At 44.6% G+C, this 26,878-nt stretch overlaps 1 protein-coding gene across 2 annotated transcripts in view; it reads left to right on the forward strand.

Moving 5' to 3' along the window:
* The window catches only part of SLC29A2 (solute carrier family 29 member 2), a 180,883-nt gene that overhangs the window by 135,983 nt on the left and 18,022 nt on the right, over nucleotides 1–26,878 (forward strand). For both annotated transcript variants that reach the window (XM_040409501.1, XM_040409502.1), the window contains exons 7-9: nucleotides 9,116–9,213; nucleotides 16,585–16,672; nucleotides 16,773–16,888. In XM_040409501.1, coding sequence (XP_040265435.1) covers nucleotides 9,116–9,213; nucleotides 16,585–16,672; nucleotides 16,773–16,888 — 302 coding nt within the window. The remainder of the gene's footprint in view (nucleotides 1–9,115; nucleotides 9,214–16,584; nucleotides 16,673–16,772; nucleotides 16,889–26,878) is intronic.

The following is a 26,878-nucleotide window of genomic DNA, read 5'->3' on the forward strand; positions in this document are numbered from 1 at the left end:
AAGGCGCTTCTTAGTTTTCCTCATGGCAGGAGCAATAGCTTGTGCTTCTGGAAGATGCGAAATAGCACAGGAGTAGTAGCTATGAGCCGCTGTGGAAATGTTAGGTCCGGAGCAGACGAACTATGCGACCGGCGCCATCAGCGTGCAGGCCACGCCGCCGATATGATTCTATATAGTCAAGCTGAACAGCACACAAAGCCCTTTTTGAAGTGACTGATCAAAAACCTCTCACTCAGCAGCAACCCTTGTATTCAGACAGTAGTTCCCACACAATATCATAAGACCCCCAGTACTCTTAACCAAATCTACAGAGAAAAGAGAGGGAAAGAAAGAGAAAAAAGAAAGAGAAAAGCGCCAAATATGAAAAAGGAAAAAATTAATAATAGGCTAAAAAATAAAAATGGGTTGGTAAATAAGGAAAAACTGAAAGAAACTTCAATAAAACCCTAAAAAATAAAAAATGGATTAGTAAAAGAAGACCTGTAAGTAAAAGAAGACCTGTAAACAGGAGAGAAAAACAAGCATAACAAACTTCAGTTACAGACAGTCCTGCTATATACATTGAGATTCAGTAAAAAGTTAATTTTAACTTAAAACCCAAAAGTCATACAAAAACTAAACCCTTAGGAACACATACAATTGTATAGGACTGAATTAACAAATCAATGTCTTGGAGGGTTCCCCTGAAACCGTACAGGAGAATTTCTACCCACCCAGTCATTGAAATGTTAATTTGCCCAGCCCCAAACAGCTTCAGATTCCTATCAGAGAAGCAGGATTTAACATTTCAAGGTCCCAAAACCGTTTTTTTCCTAGACATTGACTGTCCCTGGGTTCTCTGCCTTTGCAAAGAAGCATGTCTGGGACCATTACCCCATCTTGCTGAATAAACCACTTCACTTCTAGGTGTGGTTCTGGGGTACTTAACATACCTGTGTCTGTTGCCATTAGCAACGTTACAATATCGTGCAATGTGCCCGTATTCCCTGCATGCAAAACAAAGGATAGCTTGCCTCCTTGCATAATACCTAGTCTGGGCACATGGCGATTTGATTTGGCGCACAACATTAACCATCCTAGCATGACTAAATCCCGCACTACTATCTGTATTGAGTCCACTTACCACGGACTCATCTGAGGAATCTTCTGGCCTTGTGTTAATGCTTCCAACTCCAGGGTCAGACACATTGTCCATCTCCATCCCTGAGTCGGTTCCACTATCTAAACCACAGTCCTCAGACTTATCCATGCTTACAGCCCATACATTGCCTCTAATCCCAGACACATTACTCTCCAACGGTTGCTTCAATGACTCCGACAATTCCCTTACAGCACCCTGTGCGTGCATCAGGCTTTCAGATAAACATTCATTTTCCTTGCGCAGCTCAGTATTACACCTCACAGTACATTCATAATTAGCACTAGCTTCAGCTGCCTGCTGGACAAGAGTTCTCAATTTAACAATTTCCACTTTTAAATCTTCCACTTCTCCTTCCAAACTCAGCTTCAGCCTACAAGACTCCTGATATTTATCCGTTATCCACCCAGCAGCAAAAATCAGAGCATACTTGCCTTTCCTTTTGCGCCATTTTTTGGTACCGATCAGGTTTGCTACACAATTCTGAGAATGCAGCAATGGATCAGTAGATCCCTGCATAGCCTGAAAAATGGCCGCCGTGTCCTTCAACTTTGCTACTTCTTTAAAAATACTTTCCATTGCACAAAAACAAACCCCACAATGGTTGCTACAAAAAACAAAACACTAGTACCAATTTCTAGGAGTTGTCCCAATACTTTTGGCACAGAACCTTTCTACACTGTAGTACCCGTATTAATTACAAGTCTACAATTCAGTGTAACAGCCACAGATATACAAACATTAAGCAGAATCATCAACTATAGGACGATTTCACCACTAAACTGCCACTAATGTTCACACAATGATTCCTGTATCAGACTGGTCACTGAGCTATACCATAACCGAACACTCAACTGATATCCCGCACAAAACTTATCAAAACAAAATTAAACTGTATATATAGAAAGGTTACAAAAAGACAAGATAACTATTCGACAAAACTAACATTTCAGGCAAAAACAATCAATTGCTTTCCATAGTAAACTGACTAAGATAGCCGACAAACTTAAAGATGGCCGACATACCACATGGTCATAAAGATGGCCGACAAGCACATGGTCATTACACAAAGGAAATCAAGATAGTGTCTACAATATCCAACAATAAAAACAGTTTCTATATTTCCTGTTCCCTACCCCTTGAAACCAGAGCAAAACCTCCACTCTGTGGGTGATTTACAGGTTAACAATATAAAAATACTCTCTAAATACTGTCTCTAATGTACAAACACTAAAACCAATTGCTGCCTCTATAAACCTCCTATAAAATTGCCTCTTACAAAATCACAGTAACATAAAAGTTAAGAAGTTACAAAAAACACAATACCCTGTACTACTCATCATACAATCTCATCATACAACCTACCTTATCCTCACACCCCTTGATGCAGCAGACAACAACCACATACACCAAAAGGTTCTTTAAATAGATTTCTTTCCGATATCAGCAGATTGGAGTACACAGATTTCAGTTCACAAAGAGCAAAACTTTCTCAAAAATGAGAGTAAGGAAAAGGATATTACCTTTATGCCGGCCTTTTTTGCTTTTTGAAAATTCAGCTGTGTCTCCTTTAAGTTCTGCTGATAACGGGGAAAAAAATTATCTCCTTCCTGAGCTCGCCATCTGTTGTGGTAAAAATTAATAGTTGTAATCCGCTCGCATCAAAGTTTGTGTAAGGAAAAAGGTGAATCCCTTCTCAGCCCCAGTCAGAGACAAACCCAGGTGTTACCATCTTGATTGAAAATTCTGAGCAACTCCTTCCGCCCTCCTCAGTCTGCTCACCTTTATTTACTAACAAAAGGTGTAAAAGGGGCTGGCCCAAGACAAGGATACAGGAAGTGATAACATGCAGGAAGTGATGTCAAAGGACAGGGCAGGGCAATCAATGTGGCCGGGCAGACAATGCACATGCCCCATCCCTGTATAAGGAAGGATGAGTCATGTCCATTGTCTGATCAGCCAGGTGGCCGCCTACCCCCCATCACTGTCAGCATGGACCTCATTCAATACTGCTCAAAGGTGATCAGTATCTAATAAAGATCATTCTACTGGTTCCCATAGGCTTGAAATTATCTGCGAGACATTGCTACGGCTATTGTCAGTATACGGTACTAGTATACCGACAAGGCAGATATGCATGTCTTAAAAGCAGATATGTCTCCAAGCCCATGAGAAGGTTTTCATACTGACAGTTTTACCACTGGTCCCGATTCAGCCAAAGTACCCTCTGCTAGAGCGCTCTTTGGCTAAATCAGACACAGGGAGACAGATCACAATCTATAAAAACACACACACATCCTAAAGTAAAATGTCCGCATAATAAAATTTCCACAACAATGTCCTTTAGGACCATCTTGCTGTCACATAAGTGACCCCTCAGAAACCCTGCTGTCACATAACCCCACCCCTATTCATGAAGATCCTGCTGCAGAGACTGCTGCCATCAGTTGTATTTACCACCTTCTCAACTCCTGCTTCAGGCGGGCACAGAAAGAAAATGGCGCCCAGCAATGAACTCCTCACGAATCCCTTCCCCCTCTCCGGCTCTGCTATCCACTACGTAGCGTGGAGGTGCGGTGCACTGCGTCAACGTAATTGCTGAGTGGCTGGGACAGGATTGGTGAGTGTAGATATACATGGGAAGTGACTACATTGCCACAGCATGCTGTTCATAGGAGTATCACTTTTGCGGCACTACTCATACATATTACAGGCCTTATGTCTCATCAACCACCCATATGACCAGCGGGCCACAAAAAACAAGACTTATGTTTGACACTTGTGCTGTAGAGTGTCGATAAGTTGCTGGGAGTTTATAGTGTGAAAGGTAGAAATGTCATAAGAAGAGAGAGGTTTTTATAGTAAAGGAAAAAAGATTGCGGTCAGAAAGCGGCAAGTGTGAGTTAACAAAGTCAGAGAATGAACAGAAGCAGAAGAAGACTAGCTAAAGTGTGTTGCTATCTTTGTGCTTGGCAGAGTAAATACAATGAACAAACCTTGGTTAAAGGGAACCTGTCACCGGGATTTTGTGTATAGAGCTGAGCACATGGGTTGCTAGATGGCCGCTAGTACATCCGCAATACCCAGTCCCCATAGCTCTGTGTGCTTTTATTCTGTAAAAAAAAACGATTTGATACATATGCAAATTAACCTGAGATGAGTCCTGTACGTGAAATGAGTCAGGGACAGGACTCATGTCAGGTTAATTTGCATATGGATCAAATCATTTTATTTACACAATAAAAGCACACAGCGCTATGGGGACTGGGTATTGCGGATGTGCTAGTGGCCATCTAGCAACCCATGTCCTCAGCTCTACACAAAATCCCGGTGACAGGTTACCTTTAAGTGAATTTGTACATGATAATCTTTGCATGAAACTGCTGGTCTGTTATGTGATTTAAATCACTAAATGCGATTATCCACTCATCTAAATCAGCCATTACACTTTATAGAATTATATGTGTATGGTGTGACAGTTTAGTGTGCACATAACACACAGATAATGTACACAGAGCACAATACATGCTGTATTATTTAACTAATGGAGCTCAGAGTCTCCTGCTTCTAGCCTGCAGTCAGGCTATTAGACACACCAGAATATTACAGTTCAGTTTCCAGCAAAAATAAATAAAAAAGTGTCTAATAGTCCGAAAAATAGAGTGTGTATTACTTTATACAAGCTGATGATCTGCACTTTTTGTGAAGGAGCTTTCCTAGGAATGCTTGCTCCCCATAATTTCCCCATGTGAAGGTACCATCAATCTCATTGGGTAAAAGCATTGTTGATCCAGACACTAATTAATTAATTTTTTTCGTTTGTGGGCAGCAAATCATCGTGTTGCTCAGAAATCATGATTGCAGCAGTATATAATAAACACAGGTCTGACCTCTGAGAAGGCAGTTATAGGAAACAAACGGTTCATTCCTAATAATTTTATGCGCACCTTTTTAAAGGGGTCTTTATTCTATGTTACCAGTCTGTCATGGTTGCTTATATGTGATATTTTAAAATATGTCTTCAATACATTTTTTCCTGCTCTCCACCCTTAGGCCTGTGGCACACGAACATGTGCACCCCGTGGCCGTAGTGGTTCCGTGCTTCCGTTCCACACCATTCCGCATCTCTGGATTTGCGGACCCATTGAAGTGAATAGGTCTGATTCCGTGATGCGAAATGCCCACGGAGCGGCGCCCGTGTATTGCGGATCCGCATTTGCGTGTGAAAGAGGCCTTACTATGTAAGTTATTAACCCCTTTGTGACCAGCCTGTTTTGGGCCTTACTGACCAAGCATTTTTCTTCCTTTTTTCTATTATAGCTTTATAAGGGCTTGTTTTTTGCGGGACAAGTTCTAGTTTTTAATGGCGCCATTTTGGGGTATACATCACTTTCTGATGAACTTTTATTAACTATTTCTGGGAGGGAGATGGGAAAAACTGCAATACTGCCACTGTGTTTTTACGTTATAAATTTTATGGCGTTCATTTTTCGGAATAAATAACAAAATACCTTTATTCTCTGGGTCAGTACGATTACAGTGATACGAAATACATATATTTTTTTTATGTTTTACAACTCTTTTGCAATAAAACTACTTTTTTTTTAAATAAAAAAAATGTTTTTGCATTGCCTTTTCAGAAAACCCATAACTTTTTTTTTTTTTTTTCTTTCTATGGAGTTGTGTGAGAGCTTGATTTCTTGCGGGACGACTTGTATTTTTCATTGGTATCATTTTGGAGTAAATTTTTGATCACTTCAAGTTTTTTTTTAGTTTTTTTTTCAGTGGCAACAAAGAATAAATTAGCAATTATTTTTTATTTTTTTTTTGCAACGGCCTTCACCGTAGGGGATAATTTACATGATATTTATGTAGTCCGGGTCATTACAGATGCGGCAATACAAAACATATGGGGGAGATTTTTTTTTTGCAATTTTTTTCATTAAAAAGCGGATTTTCGAATGGAAAAAAAAGCATAATCTTTTTTATGGGATTTTTTTATTGAATAAATGTGTTTTTCTTTTACCACTTAATAGTCCCACGAGTTGACTATAACAGACAGCTTGCTGGAAATTACTCAAGGCTGGTCTGAGGCCTACATCAGACGCCTGCCAGCCTTCACACACATCTGCACACTGCAATTGCATTTGCGAGGTGCCGATGGGAGACAGAGGGAGTCTGCTTCCTCTGTCAGCACTTTACATGCGTCGGGCACCATTGCCCGTGGCTGGTAAAGTGTTAAAAAGCCCGTGCAGCACTTAGACTGGGCTGCCGTAAATAAGTGGCAGCCCAGCTTAAGGCCTCCTGCACACGACCGTAGGTGTCCCGTTGCCGTTTTGCGGATCCGCAATACACGGGCACCGTTTCGTGTGCATTCCGCATCACGGATGCAGATCCATTCACTTCAATGGGTCTGCAAATACGGAGATGCAGAATGGTGTGGAACGGAACCCTACGGAAGCACTACGGAGTGCTTCCATGGGGTTTCATCCCGTACTTTCGTTCCGCAAAAAGATAGAACATGTCCTATCTTTTTGCGGAACGGGCGGATCGCAGACCCATTAAAGTGAATGGGTCCGCGATCCGCTGCGGCTGCCCCATGGACGGTGTTCGTGCATTGTGGCCCGCATTTTTGGCCCCTTAGTGACCGCTGTAAAAATGGGTATCGGTGGTCACTAAGGGGTTAAATGAAAAATCCCTTAAAGGTGTTGTCCAACCAAAGTAGGAGATTTACTTATTTAATTATCTTTTTGAGAGTACTGCCATTCCAGAGCTCTAGCTGGCTCAAAATTGTTGATCATCGATCACGTGTGCAAGAACGGTAATTGAAAGAGTCTCAGCGAGCATATGCCATTCTTGCACATGACTGCTGGGGAATATAATGTCATACATTTTTTATTTTATTTTAACCTCTTCAGAACACATGACGTACAGGTACAAATCATTGAGCAGGCACCTTGGCTAAATGCGGCTGTAGGGGGGACCCGATGGCATGGAAGGCCTCGCGCTGCTTTCCGGTGATGAGCCTGTGAGATCCAGCCCCCCGGATCTCACAGACCGGAAGCTGTATGAGTAATGCTCACTGTATTACTCATACAGCCAATGCATTCCAATACAGAAGTATTGGAATGCATTTTAAAGGGATTAGACCCCCAAAAGTTCAAGTCCCAAAGTGGGACAAAAAATAAAGTGAAAAAAATAAAGTTTTCCCCCTCAAAAATTAAGTTTCAAGTAAAAATAAACAAAAACTTCATTTTCCCCAAATAAAGTTAAAAAAAAATTGGTAAAAAATAGGGGGGGGAAACAAAGTATACATATTAGGTATCGCTACGTCCGTATCGACCGGCTCTATAAACATATCACATGACCTAACCCCTCAGATGAACACCGTAAAAAATAAAAACTGTGCTAAATAAACAATTTTTTGTCACCTTACATCACAAAAAGTGTAATAGCAAGCGATCAAAAAGTCATCTGCACCCCAAAATAGTGCCAATCAAACCATCATCTCATCCCACAAAAAATGAGACCCTACCTAAGATAATTGCCCAAAAACTAGAAAAACTATGGCTCTCAGAATATATAGACACTAAAACATGATTTTTTTTTGTTTCAAAAATGAAATCATTGTGTAAAACTTACATAAATAAAAAAAAAGTATACATATTAGGTATCGCAGCGTCCGTAATAACTTGCTCTATAAAAATATCACATGACCTAACCCTTCAGGTGAATACCTTAAAAAAATTAAAATTAAAACGGTGTAAAAAAAGCCATTTTTTGTCACCTTACATCACAAAAAGTATAATAGCAAGCGATCAAAAAGTCACACGCACCCCAAAATAGTGCCAATAAAACCGTCATCTCATCCCGCAAAAATCATACCCTACCCAAGGTAATCATCTAAAAACTGAAAGAATTATGGCTCTCAGACTATGGAAACACTAAAACATTAAACAAAGAAATCATTGTGTAAGACTTACATAAATAAATAAAAAAGTATACATATTAGGTATCGCCGCGTCTGTGACAACCTGCTCTATAAAAATACCACATGATCTAACCTGTCAGATGAATGTTGTAAATAACAAAAAATAAAAACAGTGCCAAAACGGCTATTTCTTGTTACCTTGCCTCACAAAAAGTGTAATATAGAGCAACCAAAAATCATAAGTACCCTAAACTAGTACCAACAAAACTTCCACCGTATCCCGTAGTTTCTAAAATGGGGTCACTTTTTTGCAGTTTCTACTCTAGGGGTGCATCAGGGGGGCTTCAAATGGGAAATGGTGTAAAAAAAAACTGTCCAGCAAAATCTGCCTTCTAAAAACCGAATGGCATTCCTTTCCTTCTGCGCCCTGCCGTGTGCCCGTACAGTAGTTTACAACCACATATGGGGTGTTTCTGTAAACTACAGAATCAGGGCCATAAATATTGAGTTTTGTTTGACTGTTAACCCTTGCTTTGTAAAAGTAAAAAAAATATTAAAATGGAAAATCTGCCACAAAAGTGAAATTTTGAAATTGTATCTCTATTTTCCATTAATTCTTGTGGAACACCTAAAGGGTTAACAAAGTTTGTAAAGTCAGTTTTGAATACCTTAAGGGGTGTAGTTTCTAGAATGGGGTCATTATTGGGTGGTTTCTATTATGTAAGCCTCGCAAAGTGACTTCAGACCTGAACTGGTCCCTAAAAATTTCACCACTTAAAGTGACACTGGTCAGATTTGCAAAAAATGGCCTGGTCCTTAAGGTGAATAATTTGCATATTAAGAAAAGGTATCAACTCCGGAACATAGCCTCTCATCAACAATAGAAAACACTGCTTTTATCAGGTGAACAACAGCTATATGTCTATGCAAAGTTGGATAGGGAGGTTTCTGGTTACAGATTCCCTTTAAACACCCCCCTGACTATAAATCATTTTTATTTTGTTTTGCAACCCCTTTAATATTCTTTACCACTTTTATCCTTTTAGGTGGGGCAAATCACCGGACCATAGCCCTCGGCTATTTTGTCACTCCTTGTTTTGGGACTTTTATCTCCATCATCTGTTACTTCCTGCTTTATCGTCTGGCAAGTATTATCTTTACAACATTTAAACTGTTCGGCAGATGATTCTATTTTGTAACCAAAACATATAAAAATTACAATAATTCTGTAATATTAATGCAGGCACTTTGTAATTTAAAGGTTATGGGCACCGTTGGGAGCATTTTTTATTTTTTTTTAACATTGGGGGTCATTTATTATCCTGAAATATGTCTATATTAGGGTACTTTCACACTTACTTTTCCGGTATTGAGTTCCGTCCTAGGGGCTCAATACCGGAAAAAAACTGATCAGTTTTATCCTAATGCATTCTGAATGGAGAGCAATCCGTTCAGTATGCATCAGGATGTCTTCAGTTCAGTGACTGTACGTTTTTTGGACGGAGAAATACCGCAGCATGCTGCGGTATTTTCTCCATCCAGAATACCGGATCCTGCATTATTTTCTATTGAAATGCATTAATGCCGGTTCCGGCCCCAAGTGTTCCGGAAAAACAGATGCATGTGCAGACCTTTAAAAATTTGAAGAAAAAAAACAAAAAAAATAAATAATCTGTTTTTCCGGATGACAACCGGAGAGACGGATCCGGTATTGCAAAGCATTTGTGAGACGGATCCGTCTACAAATGGTTTCCGTTTGCATACAAATTGCCGGATCCGCCAGGCAGTTCTGGCGACTGAACTGCCTGCCGGAATCCAACAACACAAGTATGAAAGTACTCTTAGGTGTATTTCAGGCACAGACTTTTCCCCGCTCACACCAGGTCTAAAAAAAAAAAAAGTGGGAGTGGCATGGAAGGGGACGAGCCGGCCTTTTTTAGGCGTAGAAAAAGGTCTAAATGCAAGCCATTTGATGACGTTGTGACCGCGGTGACGTCAGCGCAGGTCCTGCTGAATGAAGATAGAAGTATCTTCTATCTTCACTCAGCAGGACCTGTGCTGACGTCACCGTGCTCATCACAGATGCGGACCCATTCACTTCAATGGGTCCGCAAATACGGAGATGCGAAATGGTGCTGAACGGACTGAACGGAAGCACGGAACACTACGGAAGAACTACGGAGTGCTTCCGTGGGGTTTCGTCCCGTACTTCCGTTCCGCAAAAAGATAGAACATGTCCTATCTTTTTGCGGAACGGTCGGATTGCGGACCCATTAAAGTGAATGGTTCTGCGATCCGCTGCGGCTGCCCCACAGTCAGTGTTCCTGCATTGCGGTCCGCAGCACAGCCACGGGGCATGTGCAGGAGTCCTTATAGAAACGGATTAGATTTGATTATTATTGCAATGTACTCATTTTGGGCTACAAATCATTTTTTTTAATTGGTCTTTATTAAATGTTTTCAGCCCTTTTCTCTGTACAGATGTCAGTATCTTGTATTTGCAGAGTAGCAGGCTTTCTGTTCACATTGATAAGTGATATCAAACTGATAATATTTTAGCTTAAATGGGTTCTGCAGTTTGTTTAAACTGATGATCTATCCTCTGGATAGATCATCAGCATCTGACCGGCGGGGGTCCGACACCCAGGACCCCTGCCGATCAGCTGTTTGAGAAGACTGCAGCGCTCCAGCAGCACCGCGGCCTTCTCACTGTTTACCACTGGCCCAGTGATGTCACGACTAGTATCAACTGGCCTGGGCGGGGCTAAGCTCTGTTCACTTGAATGGAGCTTAGCCCCGCCCAGGCCAGTTCATACAAGTCGTGACGTCACTGGGCTAGTGGTAAACAGTGAGAATGCCGTGGCTCTGCAGGAGTGCCACTGCCTTCTCAAACAGCTGATCGGCGGGGGTCACGGGTGTCGGACCTCCGCCGATCAGATGCTGATGATCTATCCAGAGGATAGATCATCAGTTTAAACAAACTCCAGAACCCCTTTAAATAAGTGTTTATTAGAAGTAAGGGATGCACATGAGTTGTCAGGGCTTCTGACAGGACTCACTATGAATAGAAAACCTGCTACCCTACAAATACAGAGAAAAAGGGTGATTTCCAGGACGTCCCTTCATGACAGTACCCACTGGAGGATGTCCTATTGGATCTCTGTAGGGACAGGAAGCGTGAGAGGTTAAAAGGCCCCTCCCCACCCCTCCCACCAGTGTTCTTCCTGTCCCTACGGAGATAGGAGCAGTGAGGAGGAATCCCTGCTTAAGGGTAGGGAGAAACACTAGGCCGAGGCTGGTCGGGGGGCTTATGCCTCTCCTCTTCAGCCTCAGACACGGCCTAAAGCTAGCACCCCTCTGGGAAGGGGTCCCCTAGCACTCCTGGTACCTTTCTTTCTTCAAGGATCCAGCCGCGGTATCAGGACGCTGTTGTCGCTTCTCCGGTGGGGAGTTCTGGGCACAGCGGCGGCTCCGGCGCTCCTCTGATGACGCGGACCGCGTCACTTCCTATGCGACCGGAAGTGACGCAGAGAAGATGGCGGCGCGCATCCATGCTGGAGGCCTCGGGTTTCTGAGGCCTCGCATGTGGGGTTGATTCTTCTGTGAATGAGTCCCCCAGAAGAGGAGGTGGATCCGAGCAGCGACGAGGGCAGGGCCAGAAGGGTAAGTCTTTTTAAAAGAGATGTTGTTAAGCTACAGGCTGATTGCATCAATGAGGCCCAGGCTTTGAGTAAGCTAGATGCTCCGGTAGACCCCCTCGTCCAGGGTATTGTAAGTAGTGTCCGCTTGTTAGGCGAACGGTTATATATCTCCTTCTCCCCCTATTTAAGGTGGAAAAGGAGACTGGACATAGACCGCAGGGGGACTCTAAGAAGAAAGCTAAAAAATGCGCAACTTGCATTAAGAAGCTATCCGAGTCATATAAGAAGGCCCTATGCACAGATTGTTTAGCGAAGATTCTGAAGGAGGAACAACCTTCCTTTTTGGAGGAGCTAAGAACCATAGTGAGGGAAGAAGTACAGGCGGCAGGGATGAGTCAGCCCCCTCTTCCCCACCGGCCAAACGTTCCAGGGTACAGTTAGCTTCGGACTCCGAGGAAGAACCCGGGTTCCCTTCGGACGAATTGGAGGAAGACAATCCCCCTTCCATGGCGGAGGAACCAAGAAGATATCTGTTTTCTACAGAGCATCTGGATTCGCTCCTAACAGCGGTGAGACAAACCATGGCGGTAGAAGAAGAGGAGCAAAAACGTACAGTGCAGGACGAGATGTTCGGCGGATTAAGAGCCAGGCAGAGGAAACTCTTCCCTGTGAATTCTTACTTGCAGGATCTAATTAAAGATGAATGGGAAGAGGGTGACAAGAAGCTCTATGTGCCCAGGGAATTTAAGAGCAGGCTGATCTTCAACCCAGAAGAAACAAAACTCTGGGACGAGATACCGAAGGTCGACATTCAGGTGGCCAAGGTTGTGAAGAAGACGTCCATACCGTTTGAAGATTCCTCACAGTTAAAAGATCTCATGGATCGGAAAATGGATGGACTTCTGAAGAAAGCCTGGGAATCTTCTGCAGTCACCATAAATACCAATATTGCAGCAACCTCAGTAGCCCGTGCCATGTGTCTATGGCTAGAGCAACTAGAAAATCATCTTAAGATGAAAACATCCAGGGAGGAAATCTTAGAATCCTTACCTTTATTAAAATTGGCAGCGTCTTTTATGGCGGATGCCTCTGCAGAATCAATTCGGTTCGCAGCAAAAAATGACGCACTTACAAATACGGCAAGACGAGCCCTCTGGCTCAAATCCTGGACAGGGGACATTGCCTCTAAGAATAAACTATGTGCAATCCCCTTTACTGGAGCATATCTTTTTGGTCAGGTCCTCGACTCCATTCTGGAAAGTGCTGCTGACAAAAAGAAGGGATTCCCCAAGGAAAAAGTAAAAAAGTTGCAGCCCTTTCGTAAAACCTCAAAACAGTTTACAACCTCAGAGAGGGGGAAAGGTAAAACAGGTAGATGGAGCTACCCCAAAGGAGGAAGAGGTAGGGGTTTCCTCTTCAACCCAAACTCTGGCTCAGGCAAACAATGACATCAGGCCAGTCGGGGGCAGACTCCGCTTATTCTGGGAATCCTGGACTCGGGTTACCCAGAATCAGTGGATCCTCAACACCACCCGGGAGGGAGTGAAATTAGAATTCCGCGGTCCTCCCCCTCGAAGATTTCTCATTACAAAATTCCAATCAGCGATTCAACAAAATCAATTATGTCTGGACTTACAGAAGCTAATAAAACTGAATGCTATAGTCCAGGTCCCAGAGGATCAGAAATGCTTGGGTCATTATTCAAGGCTCTTTCTAATAAAGAAACCAGATGGAACCTTCAGGACGATTATCAACCTGAAAACCCTGAACAAGTCATTAGTTTACCACAAATTCAAGATGGAATCCATAAAGTCATCAATCCCATTAATTTCAGTAGGAGATCTCCTGTGTACCATGGACTTGAAGAATGCCTACTATCACATCCCGATTCATCCACTATACCAAAAATATCTCAGGTTTGCAATCATCCAGAAGGGGACAGTCCTTCACTACCAGTTCCAGTGTCTTCCATTTGGAATATCCTCGGCACCTCGCATCTTCACAAAAGTTATCACAGAGGTGGTGGCATACCTAAGGCAGCAACATATAAGAATTGTCCCGTACCTGGACGATTTTTTTCTCATTGCAGAGACAAGACAGAGTCTAGAAAGCAGTATCCCACAGACCATAGCCCTTTTCAAGGATCTGGGCTGGATAATAAATTATGCCAAATCGGACCTAGTACCAGGAAGCAGTTTCTAGGAGTTCTCTTAGACTCAGAGAAGCAATTTTCCTTCCTTCCAAAGTCAAAACAAGGAAAGATAAGAAAAAAGATAGAAACCTTTCAGAAAAGAAAGGTCCATACACTGAGAGAGGCTATGCAGGTTCTGGGCCTAATGACATCATGTATCTCGGTGATTCCATGGGCTCAGTTCCATTCCAGGATCTTACAGATCGCAATCCTGGCAATATGGGACAGGGATCATCATTCCTTAAACTCAAAGATAGTGCTTTCAAAGCAAAGTCTAAGTTCTCTATCCTGGTGGACCAACCCAAAAAATTTAAGGAAAGGGGTTGCCTGGAATCCGTCTCCGTCCATAGTCATTACCACGGATGCAAGCCAGTGGGTTGGGGAGCCCATCTGAAAGATCATTTCTTCCAGGGCAGATGGTCCAACCTGGACAGCCACAGATCCTCGAACTACAGAGAGCTGAAGGCGGTATGGGAGACTCTAAAGAAGGCGGAACACATTCTCTCCAACCACCACATCAGAATCCTGTCAGACAATGTAACAACTGTTTGTTACCTGAAACGTCAAGGGGGAACCAGGAACCCTCATCTTCAGGCCTTATCAAACCAAATATTTTACTGGGCAGAGAAGGAAGTCCTCTCAGTATCTGCAGCTCACCTAAGAGGAGCAGAGAACTCCGCTGCAGACTTCCTAAGCAGACACAGTCTCGATGCAGGCGAATGGTCCCTAAACCGGGAAGTTTTTCTACAGATCTGCCACCAGTGGGGGTTCCCACAAGTAGACCTATTTGCTTCAAGGAAGAACACCCAGTTGAATCATTTCTTCTCTCTGAATCCGAAAGACAGTCCACTAGGGGTAGACGCCTTATCCCAGGACTGGGACATGGACCTGGCGTACGCCTTTCCTCCATTTCCCTTGATCCCATTTGTCCTGAAGAAACTAAAAACCTGCTCAATGACCCTTATTCTTATAGCTCCTGCCTGGCCGAAGAGAGCCTGGTTCACGCTATTGAAGGAATTGCTCTTGGAGGATCCAATAACTCTTCCAGGAAGGAAGGACCTTCTCGTACAGGGGCCCCTGGAACATCCGAACCTTGAGAAACTAAGGCTAACAGCCTGGATCCTGAAAGGCAGATCCTAAAAAGGAAGGGCCTGTCGGATAAGGTAATTTCAACCTTGCAACAAAGCCGCAAACCCGTAACCTCGGCCATATATTTAAAAATATGGAAGAAATTTACATCATGGCTATCAGATTCACATCCAAGGGTCTCAGTCCCGTCTATAGGCTGCATTCTGGACTTTTTACAGGCAGGGTTCGATTTGGGCCTAAAACCCAGTACTCTTAAGGTCCAGATTTCTGCCTTGAGTAGTTTTCTAGACACCCCTCTAGTAGACCACAGGTGGATTAGGAGATTTGTTAAATCCATTTCCAGGATGAGACCCACTATTAGGCAGACAGTACCTCCTTGGGACTTAAATATAGTCTTAGAAGGTCTTTGTAGTTCTCCCTTCGAACCAGTCGAGCAGTTATCGGATAAGTTGCTTTCCTTTTAAGACCGTCTTTCTCCTAGCTATAACCACAGCATGTAGAATAGGAGAAATTCAAGCCCTCTCCATCAGGGAACCATTCTTAAAGATTTTGGATGATCGAGTCATTTTAAAATTAGAACCATCCTTTTTACCAAAAGTGGTATCTCCATTTCATAAAAATCAGGAAATAATTCTTCCCTCCTTTTGTGCCTCCCCAAAAATGCGCAGGAAGAAAAATTTCACTGTTTAGACGTAAGAACAACAATACTGGCCTACTTACAGAGAACAGCGTCTTGGAGAAGATCGCAGAACCTCTTTGTTTTGTTTGGAGGAAAGAACAGAGGCAACAAGGCCTCGAAACAGACTTTTGCCCGTTGGATCAGAGACACGATTCGCGAGGCTTACATACTGAAAGGACTTACTTGCCCTTTATCCATAAGAGCCCACTCCACCAGAGCTGTGGCGACTTCGTGGGCAGAAAAAGCGGAGGCTTCAATGGAACAAATTTGCAGGGCCGCTACATGGTCCAGTTTTTCTACCTTTGTTAAGCATTATAGACTGGATTCTCTTGCCAACCAGGACCTGGCGTTTGATCGTAAGGTCCTTCAGGCAGTGGTCCCCCCCTAATTATTAAGCTGGTAGTTCTCCAGTGGGTACTGTCATGGAGGGACGTCCTGGAAACTAAGATTTAGTCTTACCGGTAAACGGTTTTCCAGGAGTCCGACATGACAGTACCCGTTAATAACCCCCCCTTCTTTTCCGGGTATAGCCGGGATCTATAGATAGATAGATTTTCCAATGTGAGATTAACATGGAAGTTCAAATAAATACTTTGGATCCTATCTGGTGTAGTAATTGGAAAGAACACTGGTGGGAGGGATGGGGAGGGGCCTTTTAACCTCTCACACTTCCTGTCCCTACAGAGATCCAATAGGACATCCTCCAGTGGGTACTGTCATGTCGGACTCCTGGAAAACCGTTTACCGGTAAGACTAAATCTTAGTTTTTTTCTTATAAACACCAACTGAAAAAAAAATTGTAGCTCAAAATGAGTGGAATGCAGTAAAAAAACAAAACAAAAAACGTGCAGTTCATGCTGTCTATAACCTGGTGTCTGTGTAGTAGTAATTTTTTTTTTTTTTTTGTTAATTCAGGACTTTGCACAATACTATCTTTCCAAGTCCAACACAAACAGTTCAAAGACTTATGAGCTTGAGACAAAGGCTGAGCTGTTACATCCAGGTACAGTGGTATTTATGCATATAGAGTATGAACATTAACATTTGTAGGGGCACATTGCAGGCATGGTTTACAAATGCTAAAGTATTATTTTTCTTGTAAGGAGAGGAAAATGGAGATGCTGCAGGACAAAAAAAAGCTGTTCTATTAAAGGAAGCAGAGGCTGGAGGTATTGGTGAAAAGAAGCAAAGTGTATCTGTCTGCATTGTTTTGAAGAAGGTAAGATTATTCTGTTCCAAAATATACTGAGATAAGCTTTTATTTTTATTTTTTTATATATTTCTTTATTAAGGTTATAAAATTACATAGTTTTTCATAGCACAATAATTTCCTTATTTTCCCTTCTTTTCTTTCTCTCTTTTCTTTTTCTCCCCCCCCCCCCACCCCATACATCCGTATACAAATGTACATTCCATATAAAATGTTTGATATGTTTATATCTTATTCTCCCTCCCAATCATCCTTGCTTGCTGCTCCCCTTCCCCTGGAAAAAAAAAAAAAGTTGCTTTCCCTCTCCTCTCGCCTTCCTCCATCTCCCCCCCCCCCCCCCCCCTCGCCCCCGACCATTTCTTATCTCAGACATTTATGCCATATTTGGGCAAAACAAAGTTTTTTTCTCGTGGGAAATTAGATGGAATTCTTCTATAGCAAGTGACACTCTAGTGGAGTTCACCCAGTTTGCAACCGTAGGTGCCGCTCTATCTCCTCAAAGTCGAATGATATTTTTCCTAGCTTGGAATAGTAATTTGGCTGCTATGTCTCGCTGTTGGAAATTACCTATTTTATCCGTAGCCCCAAGAATACATATCTCAAAATTTCTGGGGACTTTAAAGGAATGATACTCCTCTATTCGCATGATCACCTTCTCCCAGTAGTCTTAGATAACAGTGCACGTCCAGAGTATATGAACATCATCCACTCCTTTCTCTCCACATTTTGGACAGCTAAATTCTTAAAATTTATAGTATTTGATTAACCGTTTGGGAGAATAGTATAAGCGATCTAGTATGTTAAATTGAGTAATTCTATAAGAGAAATTCTTTGAGACCTTGTTTTTTGCCCGAATGACCATTTCCCATAATTCCTGATTTTGTGATGGTAGGACCTCAGACCATTTGTACGTTAGACATTTAACTCCTTTTTTTTTCTTTTTTTTTTTTTGATATAACAGACTCTCATATATTTTAGATACTGTATCAGTTTCTTCCCTACTATTAATCTAGTGATGTTTATTAGTGGGTGAGGGTAAGCTGTAATCTGTGTCCCCTTTCCTACCCCTGTTCGCAAAGCATGTTTCAGTTGTAAGTAATATAACCCCAGGTCTTTATTTCCCACACCATATTCGTTTTTTTATGGGATTATGTCCCCATTTTTCCATACCTGGCCCCGTTTGAAAATCCCATATTTACGCCAGATTTTCTGTTCAACGGTGTTTAACTCAGTCAGATGGAAGTTATCCCATAATAGGGTATCCATATGAAATCTATCTTTTGTCCATAGTTCTCTGGCTTCCTTCCATGCTTTGAAGATTAATTCCATGATAGGTACCTTGTTGGGCTGCTGTAGCGTTAAAGTTTTTACCTCAACTATTTGAAACACACTGCAGCAGTACAACCTTTTATCAAATGCAGCAATTAAAGTCCTATATCTTTGTGATTTACTCCAGGTTATAATGTTTTTAATGTAACCCGAAATGGAGTAAAGTTCCAGATCCGGGACCGATAGTCCTCCTTCCCTCTCATGGATTTTCAATATTTCTGCTCTGATTCTAGGTTTTTTCCCTCTCCAAATCAAATCCGCTAATAAGCTGCCTATTAATTTAAACATTTTAAAGGTAATAAGCATATTTTAAATATCAAATAAAGGACGGCTCTACCTCCTGATTTGGGATGGCCAGGTGCACCTATCTGATGTCGCACTCAAGGCACCAAAATATTAAATCAAAAAGAAAGATGAGCACTCTAATATCCGGAACCAACAGATTGAATTTAATATAATCACAATATTAGTAGTACATACATAAAAATATAGTTATCTTGGATTGTTCCCACTCAGGGATATATGTAAGGACAATCAATTAATATTTTCACTATAAAATACAGGCCTGTCGCTACACAATAAAATATACAATAAAAATCAAACAGGTTGCAGGTTGAATGGAGCCGCTAATGAACCTTGTCAGGTCCGTCCAATCTGCATAAGCATGGAGACTCCCGCTGGATAAAGGTGTTAGCTGGGCAAATATAATCAAGGTCTATAATACCTAAACAAAATGTGAAAAACACACAGATACCCAATGTGCTAATAAAAACAATTGTAGATATTGGCAGGGTGCCGATATAATAAAAGTGAGTAGAAATCCAGGGAAAAAAAGGGTGAATTGGAATCCAGGAAAAAAATCCAAAAAAGGCCTCATGCACACGACCGTATTTTTTTGCGGTCCGCAAAACGGGGTTCCATTTTTCCGTGATCCGTGACCGTTTTTTCGTCCGCGGGTCTTCCTTGATTTTTGGAGGATCCACGGACATGAAAAAAAAGTCGTTTTGGTGTCCGCCTGGCCGTGCGGAGCCAAACGGATCCATCCTGAATTACAATGCAAGTCAATGGGGACGGATCCGTTTGACGTTGACACAATATGGTGCAATTTCAAACGGATCCGTCCCCCATTGACTTTCAATGTAAAGTCAGGAGTTAATATACCATCGGACCGGAGTTTTCTCCAATCCGATGGTATATTTTAACTTGAAGCGTCCCCATCACCATGGGAACGCCTCTATGTTAGAATATACTGTCGGATTTGAGTTACATCGTGAAACTCAAATCCGACAGTATATTCTAACACAGAGGCGTTCCCATGGTGATGGGGACGCTTCAAGTTAGAATATACTAAAAGAACTGTGTACATGACTGCCCCCTGCTGCCTGGCAGGTGCTGCCAGGCAGCAGGGGGCAGCCCCCCCCCCCCCCCCTGTAGTTAACACATTGGTGGCCGGCCCCCCTCCCCTGTAGTTAACTCATTGGTGGCCAGTGCGGCCGGCCCCCCCCCTCCCCTGTAGTTAACTCATTGGTGGCCAGTGGGCCCCCCCCCTCCCCTGTAGTTAACTCATTGGTGGCCAGTGGGCCCCCCCCCCTCCCCTGTAGTTAACTCATTGGTGGCCAGTGGGCCCCCCCTCCCCTGTAGTTAACTCATTGGTGGCCAGTGGGCCCCCCCTCCCTCCCCTGTAGTTAACTCGTTGGTGGCCAGTGGGCCTTCTCCCCTCCCTCCCCCTCCTAATTAAAATCTCCCCCCTATCATTGGTGGCAGCAGAGTGTACCGATCGGAGTCCCAGTTTAATCGCTGGGGCTCCGATCGGTAACCATGGCAACCAGGACGCTACTGCAGTCCCGGTTGCAATGGTTACTTAGCAATTTGTAGAACCATTATACTTACCTGCGAGCTGCGATCTCTGCGTCCGGCCGGGAGCTCCTCCTACTGGTAAGTGACAGGTCCGGCCGGGAGCTCCTCCTACTGGTAAGTGACATGACCTGAGGAAGAAGGTAGCCTAACCTTCGAAACGCGTCTGGCGTGGAAAGATAAAAGTATTGGACCCTGGCAACGAACCGGCAAAATTAGAGAAAGCGCTTTCACCGAACAAACAAGTTCCAGATCTATTGGCCATAGTCTGGTAACCTACGGACAAACTTAACACAGCCGGTGCCATTAAACTAGCTGCTTGGGCGAGGAGAGAAACGCCCATTGCAAATAGAAGTGCAGACTGTGAACTAACTACGGCGCAAACAGAGAGAGACTTGTGACCTGCTACCGGACCTCTACAAAGCGGACTACATAGAACCGGGATATAACAGTAAGACAGTCTTGTAATCTGCGCCCATAAGGTAAGCGTGCCTTGCACTCACATAACAGACTGGATATTATCAAGCGTGAGTACTATTGCATCGCAGGATACCTTAGAGAGTAACGAATATCAACGAATACTTGGTATTGCAGTCCTCTGTTAGCTATTGCAACTGCTACATTTGAATACAAAGTTATACTCACATGAAAGCGGCTACAGATTCAATAGCATTCTGCCGCCAACATCGCTGAACCTTTGCTGTTTGTGGGCAATATAAGAAATGTTGCAGTAAATGAACATTCACTTATTACTTTAACACAGCAATACAACGTAATTAGATTTATTCCACAGGATTTTCATTTATGTTGAATAATTATCTACACATGGATTTGGATCACAAGTGACTGTTTTTTGGATTTTTTTCCTTTTTTTCCTGGATTCCAATTCACCCTTTTTTTCCCTGGATTTCTACTCACTTTTATTATATCGGCACCCTGCCAATATCTACAATTGTTTTTATTAGCACATTGGGTATCTGTGTGTTTTTCACATTTTGTTTAGGTATTATAGACCTTGATTATATTTGCCCAGCTAACACCTTTATCCAGCGGGAGTCTCCATGCTTATGCAGATTGGACGGACCTGACAAGGTTCATTAGCGGCTCTATTCAACCTGCAATAACCTATTGTGCATCCTCAGTGGCCACTACCAGTTTGATTTTTATTGTATATTTTATTGTGTAGCGACAGGCCTGTATTTTATAGTGAAGATATTAATTGATTGTCCTTACATATATCCCTGAGTGGGAACAATCCAAGATATCTATATTTTTATGTATGTACTACTAATATTGTGATTATATTAAATTCAATCTGTTGGTTCCGGATATTAGAGTGCTCATCTTTCTTTTTGATTTAATAAGCATATTTTCACTAGTGAAATACGGGCTGCCATTGAGATATGGAGTTTTTTCCAGATGTCTATTTTTTTCCAATTTTTTTTTATTAGAGGTAAGATATTCAATTGGACAGTCTTTTTAGGATTGGGGGTTATCTGGATCCCCAAATATTTAACCGGTTCTTGTACAGTTTTTATTTCCAGAGGACCTGGTACAAAGTCGTTTAGAGGGTCAATCTGGATACAAGCAGATTTAGACCAATTTATATTAAGTCCAGCATACTTACTGTATTTATCAAATATCTGCAGTATTCTGGTTAGTGATTCATGCGCACCCACAAACCGCATCATGTCGTCTGCATATAAGGCTATTTTTTCTTCGTGAACACCAAACCGGAACCCCACTATTTCTTTATCCTGCCTAATCATATTGGCGAAAGGTTCAAGGGCTAAGGCAAAAAGCATAGAAGAGAGGGGACAGCCTTGTCGAACCCCTCTGTTAATTTGTATACTATCTGAGTATTCCCCATTCACCACTACCCTTGCGTTAGCGTCTGTATACAGTAACTGGACCCATGAAACAAAGTTGTCTCCAAAGCCCATTTTCTCTAGTGTCGAGATCAAAAAAGGCCACTCTATGGTATCAAATGCTTTGGAAGCGTCAATTGTAACTATCATACGTTCCCCGCTGGGTTCTAGCTGGGTGTTCACGGATAGTCTCATAATATTGTCAGTTGTAGTTTTACCTGGAATGAATCCCGACTGATCCTCATGCACAAGTGTCGTAATTACCTACTTGAGTCTATCTGCAAGGATCTTAGCTAATATTTTATTGTCAGTGTTGATTAGTGAGATGGGGCGGTATGAGTCTAGTAGGCATGGATCTTTCTCGCACATATATATTGGGGGACACAGAGACCATGGTAAAGCTATGTCCTCTAGGAGGCGTTGACACTAGTAAAAGCTGTTAGCTCCTCCCCTGGCAGCTATACCCCCTCCAGCCTGGAGAGAGAGCTTCAGTTTTATCTAGTGTCAATAGGAGGCAAGACCTCCCTGCTCTGCAGGGAAGCTCCTGAAGATTTTTTTATTTTAGTTTATTTTTTTCCTTCTTTTTCAGATGGGAAACCAGTGGACGCCTCGCCTCCCTGTTCTCCCGGGGTCGAGTTGCGCCAGTGCCGGTCACCCGCATTGCTGCCTCCCCCACAGAAGACAAGGTGGACCAGGGCAGCCTCGCTCCCCTGCATCCCGCCCGCCAAAGGGTCACCTATCCAAGCCCCCCTTTTCCAGCATCCTGCCACTACGGTGCCAGTAGCTGAAGGGGTGACCCTGCTGGACCAGAGGAGGGGCGAAGATGGCAGCAAGACAGAAGAGGAGGTGAGTATACAGGACTAGGTGAGTATTTAACCCTCTGGGTTGGTCCCCCCTCCCTCTTGGTGGCAATAGTCTGCGTACAGACAGGGCTTCATCACAGCCCAGCACCGCTGCAACATTCCCCTCCGGCACGGCCGTTTGGTTGATTTGAGGGGACATAGGGGGTTAATAGATGAGGTATTCTTACTGGCGCCAAATTAGGTTGCCTTATTTACATGCAGGGAGCAGAGTGCGGCAAAGAGCGGCACATATTCCGCTCACAGACAAGGCGGCATTTACCTTTGTGCCACCAGTGGATACTACACCCCTTCGGAAGCGGATGCCGGGCGCATCGCTCTTAAGGGGGGTTATCCACCCTGCGTTCGGCCGGCACCGATTCAGTGCTCCGGCCGCAATTTTTTGCCGCCCTGCTTAAAGAATATGGCGGCCGTTCACACATGCGACGAGCTCCGCTCCCTGACACCTCCCACATTTACTCCCCTTGGAACGGACGCCGCCACTCCGGGAAGGGGTTAACCACCCAGCGTTCGGCCGGCACCACTTCGGTACTCCGGCCGCGATTTTCTGCCGCCCTGCTCAAAAAATATGGCGGCGAGCTCTGCTTGCGGAGGAGACTCCGCTCCCCGACACCTCCCACATTTACACCCCTTGGAGCGGACACCGTCGCGCCGCTCCGGAAGGGGTTAACTACAGCGCGATCAGCTGTGCACCGCATCGGTGCTCTGGCCCGCGCCTTCTCTGCCCGGCCGCAGGGGGGACGCCCCCATTCAGTCCGGCCGGTCTGTGACACAGCCGGTGCAGCAAGGGGGGGAAGGCAATCTCTGAATAGCCGCGCTGGGGCCGCGTGCTTCGTCCCTGGGGGCGAGTTCTTCCCGCCCCCCCTGCTGAGCTGCTGCCGCCTTAACCTTTCATGGCCACCCACCATTGGCTGGCACCTGGTTATCTGGGCCCCTTCCCCTGAGTGCACTGTACATAAGCGGATATATAATAATAATAAAGGGTATGTCCGTCCATACGGGTCCCCCTCCTCAGCCACACTCGCAATCCAGTGAGGGACAATACCGCTTCGGGCCGTTTGGTTGATGATTCTCCACCTGGACAATCCAGTGAGGGACCCCTGCAGGATCCCAATCCGTCCTCCTGGGCCGTTTGGTTGATGATTCTCCACCTGGACAATCCAGTGACGGACTGCTGCAGGATCCCAATCTGTCCTACGGGCCGTTTGGTTGATAAATTCTCCACCTGCGCCATACAGTGAAGGACCACTGCAGGTTCCCAATCTGTCCTACGGGGCCGTTTGGTTGATGATTCTCCACCTGCACAATCCAGTGACGGACCACCGCAGGATCCAAATCCGTCCTCCGGGGCCGTTGGTTGATTATTCTTTACCTGCGCAACTCAGTGAAGTTTCTCTGCAGGATCCCAATCCGTCCTACGGGGCCGTTTGGTTGATCATTCTCCACCTGCGCAACTCAGTAAAGGATCCCTGCAGGATCCCAATCTGTCCTACGGGGCCGTTTGGTTGATGATTCTCCACCTGCACAATCCAGTGACAGACCACCGCAGGATCCAAATCCGTCCTCCGGGGCCGTTGGTTGATTATTCTTTACCTGCGCAACTCAGTGAAGGTTCTCTGCAGGATCCCAATCCGTCCTACGGGGCCGTTTGGTTGATCATTCTCCACCTGCGCAACTCAGTGAAGGTTCTCTGCAGTATCCCAATCTGTCCTACGGGGCCATTTGGTTGATAAATTCTCCACCTGCACCATACAGTGGAGGAACCCTGGGATTCCCAATCCACCCTTTTGGTTGTTGGTTAATAATTCTCCACCTGCGCGATCCAGTGGGGTCCGCTGGAATCTCCCATCCACCCTCCGGGATTATTTGGTTGATAATGCACCGGCTTCGCAACCCGGTGGAGAGACTTCTGGGAGTTTCCGTTCCACCCTCGGGTGGTTTGGTTGATAAGTCCCCGCCTGCGCAGTCCACAACTGCCAGGGACGAGATTCTGAAGGGTAGTTCTACGCGCAGGCGAACCGCAGCAGGATAATTTTTCTCCTCAAATATTTCCGCTCCCCTACTCTTCCTCCCTAAAAATCATGCTCAGACACACCCTCCCTCACTGGGGCGGGTCCATCCAGGAAGAGGGGAGAATCTCTGATTCGGATCCTGATATGAGTCCGAAGCAATCTTCAGTGATTGCGTCTAGGTGGCCAGCAGTACTGTCGTATGCATTACCCACTTCCTTTGGTGGTGTAACTGCACTACTTCAGGATACAGTGCCTGCCTTATACATTGTCCCCTGCCATAGGTGGACTAAGTACAATGACTTGAGGTTTGGGACCTGCCATATGCAGATCCATCAGTGGCGCGATGACATTGTCACTGGTTACATTATGTGGTGTATGCATTTCCCCCTTAGGTGCACTATTGCACTCCACGGGGTACAGGACTCGCCATATCCGCTAGTTCACTGTGGGCATTCGCCCCCCTTCTTAGGTGGGGTATTCTCCCTACCACTGACCAGTATTTGCCGTATGCTCATACCTTCCTTAGGTAGATAATTACTCTACCATTGAATACGGTTCTGACTGTCCGCTATCATTCCATAGGCGGAGTGTTGCACATCACCGTGCTTCTGTCGCATTTTCCCCTTCCGCAAGTGATCCACTAGCGGGGAGTAACCTAACATCTTCTGCGGAACTACAGCTCTAGGTGCCTTCGCTTATTTCCAAGAGGGCGTGGCTACAGTTAGTTCTCGCAGGCGCCCGACACTCTGGCCCTAGTGTTATATGGGTGCCACCAGTGGATATGGTGGCTATTCATCATTGCATCCTTTTGGTGCTGGTTTCGCACCTGATTATGACATACTCTGTCTTCCAGGGCGCCTCTGTTGCTCCGGTCGGTCCTGATATTGTCCGCGTCAATACGTAATACATGCTCCGTTGTACTTACCTAGTGAGTACGTTCCAGCGGGTCGGCTCTTTTCGCTGACCCCGTATGCTCTATCCACCGCTCCCCATTCTCGGGGGAAGTGGTTATGCTGGCGACTCTGATTTAGCTCCTACAGCCTGTTTTCCTCCACAGGGCGGCTTGTCGCTAATGTTCGAGTTCTTGGTCGCTGCAGTGGGACACCCCCCTCTGGTAGGTGTCCTGCCCTGGAGCTAGCTTGGTAGTTGCGCCTGTTCAGTGCCCAGGTAGGGTTCTTTCTACGGATAGTATCGGGACTCTCCCTCAGTTTTTGCGTTGCGGGGGCCAGAGCTGGCTACCACTGTGGTAGCGGTATTATTTTCCCTATATGCTTGGGTTCTTGCTGCACAGCCCCTCGCTAGGCGGTGGACTCTTTACCACCGGATCGGTGGCTTCTACGGGTGTTCCCTCCTGTGCTGAGATTTGGGATTGGCATTGAAGTGTGACTTCCCTTGCCTGGCTTCTTTCTCGGGCGGAGTTCTTTTGGCACGGCCGCTTGATTTTTGGCTACTTCTGTATAGCGGCGGTCTCTTACAGGGTAGGGGCTTAGACCTAGCCTATTGCTTCTCCTGTCTTCCCCATATGGCTCATGGTTCATTGTCACCCCGTATGCCTTGGTAGTTCCTATGTTGCTAACTTCCCTCACCTTCGTTGCATGGGTTATTCGTTTGGTGCCTTTCCATTCCAGACACGATCTGGTCCCAACTGGTGGGCTGTGCCGCCCTCCACACTTTTCCTCCTACAGGGACTCTTCCATTGGTCCGGGTGTGCTAACGGTATCTGCACAAGGACTTCTGCCTTCTCTCCAGAGCCAGAGTCCCGGAAGCATCCGCCATGGAGGTCCTGGTTCTCCTTGGCGGAAGTTTTTTCCCATCCTTCTCAGGGTTCTACGGAAGGTCCGGATGGAGGACATTCAGACATATCCTAGTCGCTCCGTAACTGACTTGTCGTGCGTGACACGCCGACCTCGTTCTCCTGGAGACGTCCCTGGTCCCTGCCACTCAGAGACGTCCTTCTTTCAAGAGGTTCAGTCTTCATTGACCTTTTCAATGATGGCATGGCTATTGAGACCACCGTTCTAACGTGCAGTTTTTTTTCCCGACAGATATCTTCCTCACTATGATTCAGGACAGGAG

Source organism: Bufo bufo, chromosome 10 (assembly GCF_905171765.1).
Source record: "Bufo bufo chromosome 10, aBufBuf1.1, whole genome shotgun sequence".
NCBI classification, from domain to species: domain Eukaryota; kingdom Metazoa; phylum Chordata; class Amphibia; order Anura; family Bufonidae; genus Bufo; species Bufo bufo.